At 39.3% G+C, this 8746-nt stretch overlaps 1 protein-coding gene across 4 annotated transcripts in view; it reads right to left on the reverse strand.

Moving 5' to 3' along the window:
• DNAJC13 (DnaJ heat shock protein family (Hsp40) member C13) overlaps window positions 1–8746 on the reverse strand; it is a 55093-nt gene that overhangs the window by 23837 nt on the left and 22510 nt on the right. For 3 of the 4 annotated variants that reach the window (XR_003994774.1, XM_030509661.1, XM_030509670.1), the window contains 10 exons: window positions 8572–8715; window positions 7403–7417; window positions 6814–6896; window positions 5175–5328; window positions 3018–3121; window positions 2780–2939; window positions 1714–1776; window positions 1274–1375; window positions 1017–1121; window positions 431–633 (listed from right to left, as the gene is read on the reverse strand). Coding sequence is in view for 3 of the 4 variants with exons in the window: in XM_030509661.1 (XP_030365521.1) it covers window positions 431–633; window positions 1017–1121; window positions 1274–1375; window positions 1714–1776; window positions 2780–2939; window positions 3018–3121; window positions 5175–5328; window positions 6814–6896; window positions 7403–7417; window positions 8572–8715 (1133 nt within the window). In the remaining variant the exon portion in view is untranslated. The remainder of the gene's footprint in view (window positions 1–430; window positions 634–1016; window positions 1122–1273; window positions 1376–1713; window positions 1777–2779; window positions 2940–3017; window positions 3122–5174; window positions 5329–6813; window positions 6897–7402; window positions 7418–8571; window positions 8716–8746) is intronic. The other variant, XM_030509680.1, reaches the window with a different exon arrangement.

Here is an 8746-nt window from a genome sequence, read left to right on the forward strand (position 1 = left end):
AGTAAGGGCACATGTGCCTTTTTTCTTTCAAGAATGAACAACTTAAGCCATAAGTATCAGGCTATTAAGATCCCATTCAGTGTCATTTTTTTGTTAAGTCCAAAGCTGCTTGTTAAACAAGTAAGTGTGATTTAACATCATGCATTAAAGCAGCTTTAAGTTAGACAAGAGACTGTCTGCAAGAGTAAGACTATGTCACTGTGCATTAGAAACTGGCATAGCTTGTGCATTCATTCTTGCAGTCCCTCTCACAATATTAGTATTGTCTCATTTATAAACTGTATTTGCTCACAGAATTAATTATTACTACATAAAAAGGCTCTTTAATACAGTTCATTCTTGGTTTCCAAGAAAAGCTTTAAGATAGAATTTATAAATCTATGCATCTGCCAGAGACAGTTAACCATTTCCGCTGAGAATTAGTGTTTACCTGCTGGGAAAATATCCACACATTGTGATGAGCATGTTGAGTACAAGTGTGGCAAGGTCAGTCTCATTCAACACAGGCTGGCCGCTGGCAAGCAAGCACCACTTCAGCTGAGGGATGACCTGTAATGGTCGCCAGCCATCCATACCTTGAGCCCAGCAACGTGTTTTGGAAGTCAGCTTTCCACTGTTCCATAGGTCCTGCATCTATTGCAAGATAAGAGATGAATTTAGTTGATTCAGCATTCAGAGCTATCGCTGCTCCTAAAAATTCACGCTCAAAACAAGCTTTTAACTGCTGTATAGCAGACTAGTAACAGTTACATGAAATTCCAACATATTTACAACTCTATGAGGAAACATGAAGTAAAAGTTGCTAAGACTAAATTATAGCATAAAGGGGCATGGAGGGGTAGGCAAAAAGGCTGTGGCTCTTGGCACAACATAAGTCTCTTCTGTAGTTTTAATCCTTACTTAAAGAGTTACTATGAGAATATAGTTCAGCATTGTTTAGAGTTTTACCTCTCACTGTTTAAACACACTCAATCACCATGATGGAAATGATTTGAGAGTTTGAAGCTGACAGGTACCTCTTGAAAGCTGTAAGGACCACTCCTTTCTTTGTCAGCATTCCCAAAGTACCATTCTTTCTCGCTCTCCCTCTTCATATCAGGTGCCGCCTCAATCACATTGCTCTAGAAGTTGATGTTTAGAAGAACAGCTTTAGCTTCAGTGCAAATATCAGGAAATGTGAAAAGGACATTGATTTTGTTTGGTTTTGTTTGTTTGTAAGAACTGACCTTTTAGCAAAGCAGCATATGAGTAGTAAGAAACAAAGACCACGTACCTGCAGAGGGACTGTAGCTCTGCTTGTGTGAAGATGCGCCAGAGTAAGCAGATCTACAAGGATTCTAACCCCATTTGAATCCATAAGGTCCTTCACATTTTTCTGTTAATGGATGAAGTGAGTTAACAGAAGCATTTTCTAGGTAAGAGTTATTACAAGTACTGAACAGTTTCACTCAAGTAAGAAGTGACCATGAGAAAAGGCAAATCATTCTCTGAAGTGACTAGAATGGTACAATCATCACAATATCTACACATTTCCCTCAGTTTTCTCACCAGTAAGCAACATCTACCACACCCCAGAAAGCTGCGTCAAACATTGGTTTAAGACTTCCTCAAGACTTGAATTTTTACTCAAGTTAACTCTGAGAGACCAGTTCAGACCATTTTCTAAAGCTGAAAGACTGACAGGCTACTGTTAAGTGCAGGTGTACACCTCACCTTATTGAGGATCAGCTTGTTGAGAAACAGTATCAGTCTGTCCCGTTCAAGCCTGTCAGTGCACTAGCGCAACAGAAGAGAACAAATTAGTATTTGATAGTGCAATATTACAAGTTACCTTCAAAAGTCAATACAGTTGTACCTGAAAAGACCCTTTTACTTTTTTCATGCCCAGGATAAAACTACTTTTAAGTGTCCAGTTTCATGCACAGCTAATAAACACAGCTTTCTGCCCCTAAGGAGGAAAACCTTCCATCCCCTTTGCTGCTCTGAGTCTGTCACACAAACACTCTTTTCTGCCAAGCCTGCTGTTCTAAAGGGACAGTGTTTGGATCCCCCAGTGAAATGGTTAACACAAATACAAGAACGCTTTCAGCCAGCAGGCAGAATGGGTCTTTGATGTTACATCCTTGGTGAGCCTATCGAGACTCAAGGCAAACCAACAAGAATCAGCAGTGGTTCAGTTTCACTTGAAACAACCATATCTAAAACCCAAACTGATGTTAGCATAGAACCCCTTCTTGACTACATGGAAATGTATTTTTGCAAGCTGTATCAGTTCTCAGACACTTAATAGGTGAAGTAGTCACCACTAAAATACTAATCCATCACATGTGCCCATATAAGACACATTTCACTAGTTCTGAGGCTGTTGCTACTACTCGTGAAGTCAGTATTTCAAAACAATGTGACATGGAACAAGGTTCTCTGCTTAAAAGCTTTATGCTTCTGCATTATTCAAAAGCAAGCACAAGATTAATATCACACAAAGTTTCTTCACACTATTTCTGTACAGCCTGAAAACCTGCTAAGGCCAACAAAATGCAGATAATAAAAGAGACTAGTTTGAAATACCACTACGATCAGCAGGGGATTATTTAATGAAACTGAATCAAGGGGAGATACTAGGAACACTTGGGAACAGCATGGAAAAGAAGTACTCATGCTGAAGCTTCACCTTCTATAAAGCCAAAACTTGAGTTTCACAGCAATTTGAAGTATCTGAACATATGCTGGACTAGCTGTATGTTAACTACTGTAGCAAGTGATTTTAAATAATTCTTACCCTTTCTAACATCCCAACAATGTACTTGGTATCAGAAAATGGTCCTATTTCTTCATGACATCTTCCATAAACAATGGCCAATGCTTGCAGACATAAGCATTTCATATTCACTTTTGGGGTAAGCAAGAAGCGGTGGTAGAGTTCATTGAAGAATTCATATCTAAGAGAGAGATGAGATTTTAGTGAAGAAAACAAATGGAGACCCTGGGAATGAGAGAGGATTTTAATAATGCCTCACGATTTTTTGATTGCTCCACTCTCTTCCGTTTCATCTTCTTCCAGTAGCAATCTTAGATAATAATCCCCTATTTTTATTTCCTCAGCAAGGCACTCATATTTTACCTGTAATACAGAACAAGTTACTTAACAGTAAAGGTTGTTTCTGCTTCATTAAGTTTGTGTTTGCATAACAATACTGTACTTGCCTCCATAAACTCAACGAGGTTAGCAACCTCTCCTACAATCTGAGAAAGATTGAAATCTGCATGTTTGCTGTTAAAGAAACAAATCTCTACAAAATACATGCCATAAGCTTTTGTTTTGCTTAAGTTTCTTATCTTACTGAAATCCCAGCTTGCAGCCTTTAAGTAACTTGTAATATCAGCTGGTTTTATTAGCTAAACTTGGATAATACATGATGTACTCAGTGACTCAAGCTTTAATAAGTAGTTATTCCACTGCAAGGTATTTCACTCAATGTTACTACACATATGAAATACAAATAAGACTTAATTACTAGTTTTACTTGCTATTATAGTGGGTAATAAAAGCCTAGAGGCATCAATATACACACCGAAACGCTGAAGTGAAATTGCGCGGTGAGACCTGTTGTTGGCTTCAGAGTAACTACATTAATTTTAACCATATGCCTCAATGCTCAGCGGTTTTAAGCATTTGGCAAGCGCCTCACTTAGAGGTACCTCCAACATATCACAAAAGCCACTCTTTACAGTGTTTTTTCTTATCTATAGCTTGCAGGCTGCTATCATGAAGCCAAAGTCAACTACAGATTTGATTGCAGCACGTGATACAGAGACATCCAGAGCAATCCCAAGCCACCATCCCCCTTGGCACAGTGACAGGTTCCACAGCTGACAGAGAAGCCTTTAACACCACTATGCAGATAAGTCAAATACTTACAGCATCGCCTGATGAACTATTCATTTACAATATTTAAAAGCAAATCTCCAAGACAGCAGTTGTTCAAGGTTCCGTGAGCCCATCCCGGAGCCCTGTACTGGGCTGTAATTGCAAGAATGCTGGTGGTACATTCCAGCAGCATAAGCCACATTGGAGCACAAAGTGCAGGTGGGAAGCCTGTACTACTAAGGTTCAGATCTATAGTTTTGATTCTGCCCCAGTTAGCACCTCTAAAGTGGAGAGATAGAGTTGGGATAGCAGACCCTGTGGTGCCCAGAAGTCCTGCACCTCACCCATACCTGAAGACAACTTGGAAAGCTAAATGCCAGTACAAGAAATACCAATCCAACCCCAAACGTAGCTATTTACTGCATCAAGGCAAGAACTGATCTGTAGCTGTGTGATAAGTTGCATACATAAAATCGTTCTTTCTCCTAAAGCATCAGCCCAATGTCTTGCAATTCTTTCTGATTTGCCAGTCAGAGAATTCCTCAAAAGCAGTTTACTCTTGTTTTACTAGTAATCCTCTGCTTGAATTTTAACTATAAAGCTGTACTGTGACCAGGATGGCATTGGGAATATCTAAGAATATCTTGCAGTTGAATTCAAGTCTGGCCTTGCTTTGCTTTAGCATTACATATTAATTAAAACTTTGTGGCACCATAAGAATACAGGAAGAGTTTATTAGCTTGAAAACATCTTGCAAGTTGTTTTGAGAAAGGCAATTAAGACCATACCAATTGCTTTGCAGAAGCCCAAAGGGTATTTTGACTTTAGGTACTGCTGTGCCTAGAATGTGAAAACAGTATCCTCAGTCTGCAATTTACAGAGCAGCATGGTTTAAGCCACGTAACCTATTCATGGCTTGGCAACGCAGTATTTAAAAGCCTTAAAATCACTGAGACATGATGGAAATAAAGACAAAGAACTCACTATCAGGAGGAGGTAACTTGTGAAACTACCCAAAACAAGTCTGTTGCAGCCCATGTAAGAACAAGGATCTTGACCACAAAACTCTCTTTTCCTCTTAATGCAAGAATACATCAAAGGTTCTCATCACTGTTTCATTTCTACAGTGTCATTTGTCAGGCTGAAAAGGTTTCAGTTTTGGAGAGTGACACTGGACAATAGTACCTGTAAACTCTAGCATGCAGTCAGGGATTGTCAACACAAGATTCACTCATGTAGAGACAGAAAAGTGACATTTTAAGTAGACATATTTTACATACAGTTTCTCCTACAGTGGCTCATTTACCTCAAATTCCTGATGGTTCCATGAGATAACATTAGCACTACCAAGTTCTCTGTCAATATTAAATGCTCTCATCTCAGACTCAAGAGTATCTCTCAGTTCTTCCCGTGTTTTGAAGTTCCAAATCAAGTTTGATCTAGCATGATCCTGAAGAAATCTAAGGAAGAAGTTACATGGTTTAAGCTCCTTAAAACATTATTGGAAAGGCAGAAAAGGCTCAGCAGGCAAGCTAGAGATTAGCATTAGTGGACCTTAATTACAAAGCACTGAGTAGTGGTCTCTAGTTTGTCAAGAGTACTTATGGTTGTTCATTTATGTAGTGTTTTCATAGTCATGGAGGTTATAGAATCATAGAATGGTTTGGGTTGGAAAGGACCTTAAAGATCATCCAGTTCCAACCTCCTGCCACAGGCAGGGACACCTTCCACTAGAGCAGGTTGCTCCAAGCCCCTGTGTCCGACCTGGCCTTGAACACTGCCAGGGATGGGGCAGCCACAGCTTCTCTGGGCACCCTGTGCCAGTGCCTCAGCATCCTCACAGTGTATAACTTCTTCCCTATATCTAATCTAAATCTCCCCTCTGTCAGTTTAAAACCATTCCCCCTTGCCCTATCTTTGGTCAGCCTAGACTAAAGCATGCTTATGTCATCCTTTTTGGCTCAATTTGTTATCTGCATATAGTTGATGACCAGGAGGCACGCAAGCTATTCATCAGATCTGCCAGTAAGGGCTACAAGTGAACAACAAGGGCAGCAGACATGCACACACCAAAGTGTATGTTTTAAACAAAAAAAAGTAGTTCAGGCAGGAAAATAGAAGTTGATGTCTTGAGTGTCACAAAACAGTCTGTGGACATTCTGCACTGGCAGTTACAAAACAGCCTCTGGATCCAGACACTGGCTGAGAGCAGCATTTAATACTCAAGTTTAGGAGCATGCCAATCTTCCTTTCATGCATCACTTGTGCAGAATGGACTATATTTGCCTTTTAGAAACATTAAGCATCGAATCAGTTAAGTTTGCAGAATTTCCCCAAGATGTTTCTCCTAGTTTGTCAGTCAAGCTTTATTAGCCCATTTAACATAACACCTCTAGCTGAAGTAAAGCATTAATATAATTTTTCAGCTGGAGGCCCCTCCCTTGTAACTTTGTCAGTTTTAAGAACTCACAGGTAAGCAAGCTGCATTTACAGCCTGTGGCACTATTTGAAATCCAGTATCCATGTGTTTTCTTTTTGCCTGCCTTAAACTCATCTCTATTCCAATTCAAATTAAAACATCTTGAGTAGCTGACAGGTTGATGCACCAACACACTACAATGATTTTCAGTGCTGCTTTGCTTAGCCTTCAACATAATGCAGATCTACACCTGCAGTTTGTTATTCATTCCTCCTTTAGATTCAAGGGAAAAAATGAAGTAGTTTGATAACATTTGGTAAGCTTTCCAAATCTACCTCTTTCTTAAACACAACCTAAATCCTTAAGTATACCTTAGGATTTCATTTTTTGTAAGTTCCATTTACAAAGCACTGTTTCAAGGCAGTCAAATTGGAATCAAGCCACAGCAACTCAGAAGTCCTTAAGAAAAAAACCAACCAGCTAATAACTCCTATCTGAGACCACTGTATCGATCTTTGTATCTTACCTGTAATAGAAGAGATCCCAGTTTGCTTCTATTTTTATTCTTTGGCGTCGTTTCCTTAGTATCACTGGCTTTTGAATTATATTCTGCAAAAGAGCCGAATTTAAGAAGTTAGTAGAAACAGATACTTCCCATTTTCCCCTTTTAAAATAAGAAGCTAGGTTTTTTTTTACTCCTTCAAAAGCCACACTGAGTTAAGCCTCATTAATAAGGTCTACTTTTCTAGCAAGTAGTAGCAACACACTTTTACAAGTGTTATTTATGCCAACTTAAATCATGCCAGAGAAGCTTTCAGCTGTTTAATAAGTCATTAATTTAGAAGCAAGTTACCCCTGAGAAAAGCTTAGTTCCCATCACCATAAGCACTCATCAGCTCCAAAGCCGATGGAAGGGAAACCCACAAGAATGCTTTGCTCTTGAAAGGCAATAACTGGAGCAAGTCAAAGTAGTAAGTCACAATCCTGACTTCACCACTGAAAGGTTCCCTAGCTTGACCAAGCATGAAATCAATGTTAAACTCTACATGAGGTACCACATGCAAGCAGAAGTCTGAGCAACACAGTCCACAAGTGGCAGAGATACACAGACTCACCATATTGTTTCTGTCCTGATTGCGATGGAAAGTTGGAAGAAAAAGAAAAGGTACATTTAACAAGCCACAGCCACTGGAGTAATTCAAAGTGGTAACACCGTATTTGCTACTACCTTTGCCAAGCTACACTTGCATACATTTACTGTGAAATTAAACAGCCCAGAACTCCAGATAGAAAAATGACTGTTTAAACTCAGCATCCAGACAAGAGGTTTAACCTGCAGCTTGCCCTTCTGCCACTCTTTGCCACATTTCTACATTAATACTTTGTTTTGAATCTAGGTCACCATTACTGCAGAAATATTACCCGTCAGAATTCTGCACCACAGCCTAAACCTTGAGCTAGATTTTACCCAGTTAAGGTTTTCTTAAATTAAAGCTTAAGTGTTACATCAGCTCAAATACAAAGACAGGCATTTTCAATACTCTGCATTGCACTGCTCTTTTCATTCTTCCTTGCGTAAGTAATAGTTTGTTTCATTTCCAGAATGCATAAAACTCAAGCTTAGTGAGAAGACTAAAGTTAAGGGAAATGCCTCATTATTCAAGGAGTTTGTCATACAGAACATGACAACAAAATTAAACGAAGAAGACCAACAGTAAGAACTCAAGCAGTGATTGCCTCTTGTAACACCAGATCAAAACAGTCACTTATCACTTCTTAACCATGGTTTACGTATAATATTATGCTGCTATTTAAGCACTGAGATACCTATATTCAAGGCAATACTAAGCTTCTCCTAGCTGCTTCCATAAGTAGAACCACCACTAGCATGAAGTACATAATTTTGGATGCAAAGACCTAGATTCTTCCAACTGTAGCCTAAAAACTGGTTTGTCATGTTTCAAGGAATTTCCTATTGTCCTGTATAATTATCTTGGAAGAAATGCACATCAGCTGCAGTCCAGTTTGACAAGGTTGGCTAAAGCAAGAATAAGCTAAAGCTTAATACATATGCTGCTTCACATTCTCCCTGGAATCCCCTTCTGACTCAAGATGAAGGGTAGTAAGAGGCAAAGTTTGCTGAAAGTAAGCAGAACCATGAAGTTTCTCACATTCCTGCACTTCTGTTACTGTCAAATCTCCCTCTGATTTCACAGAGTTGTAGGTGTTCCCTCTCTACACTTAGTCAAGTGCCTGTAGCAAAAAGAGTTTCAAATACTTTTACCTCTTTTTGAGCTATGCCCATTCGATCTCTCCAGTGCATCAAGACTAGATCCACCTTCTCTTTGGCAAATTTTTCAACTTCCTTTGCAGCTTTTCCAGCCAGTCTCTGCCACTCTGGCACTTTATTAAACTTGCCATACTGATCCTGCAGAATAAATCCTATTAGTTATTTGCAG

Source organism: Strigops habroptila, chromosome 1 (assembly GCF_004027225.2).
Source record: "Strigops habroptila isolate Jane chromosome 1, bStrHab1.2.pri, whole genome shotgun sequence".
Classification (NCBI taxonomy): domain Eukaryota; kingdom Metazoa; phylum Chordata; class Aves; order Psittaciformes; family Psittacidae; genus Strigops; species Strigops habroptila.